The 656-nt window shown below is 60.7% G+C and overlaps 1 protein-coding gene across 1 annotated transcript in view; it reads left to right on the top strand.

Annotated features, from left to right (window-relative positions):
* The window catches only part of LOC104532567 (serine/threonine-protein kinase 10-like), a 9,082-nt gene that overhangs the window by 770 nt on the left and 7,656 nt on the right, over nucleotides 1-656 (top strand). Inside the window, exon 2 of the mRNA XM_029087432.1 lies at nucleotides 382-546. Within this exon, the coding sequence (XP_028943265.1) occupies nucleotides 382-546 (165 nt within the window). The remainder of the gene's footprint in view (nucleotides 1-381; nucleotides 547-656) is intronic.

Genomic DNA, 656 nt, shown 5'->3' with positions numbered 1-656 from the left:
TGGATGTTGCGGGGGGGGGGTTGGGATCCAGCGGGATGCTCTGGGATCCACATGAGGTTTAGGATCCAGTGGGATGCTCCAGGATCCATGAAGGGTTTGGGATCCAGCGGGATGCTCCAGGATCCATGAAGGGTTTGGGATCCAGTGGGATGCTCCAGGATCCCATACGTAGGGTCCCACAACCATACTGGGGCCACCTGCCCATCAGCCCCGTATCCCTGGCTCCGATGGCAGTTGAGTCCCCACACCTGTCCCCAGGATCTGGCTCGGTGGCACTGAGCACCCAGGGAGGGATGTGATGGGTCAAACCTTCCACCTCACCAAAAATCCTGGGGCTGCTCCTTTCCTACCCCATGAGCCCCCCCAAAACCTCTCCCCCAGGCACAGAACAAGGTGACGGGGGCGTTGGCAGCCGCCAAGGTGATCGACACCCCAAGCGAGGAGGAGCTGGAGGACTACATGGTGGAGATCGAGATCTTGGCTTGCTGTGACCATCCCAACATCACCAAGCTGCTGGATGCGCTCTACTGGGACGGGCGGCTCTGGGTGAGCTGCAGAGGGTGCTGGTTCCCCCCTAACCCTGACCATGAGGGTCCCACCAGTATCTTGGGGCTGGGGGACTTGGTCTGGAGGGGAAATGTTTAAAGACCGGGGGG

Source organism: Antrostomus carolinensis, unplaced genomic scaffold (genome assembly GCF_000700745.2).
Source record: "Antrostomus carolinensis isolate BGI_N321 unplaced genomic scaffold, ASM70074v2 scaffold15511, whole genome shotgun sequence".
NCBI lineage: Eukaryota > Metazoa > Chordata > Aves > Caprimulgiformes > Caprimulgidae > Antrostomus > Antrostomus carolinensis.
The sequence above is the reverse complement of the archived record's forward strand: the minus strand, read 5'-3'. Positions and strand labels throughout refer to the sequence as shown.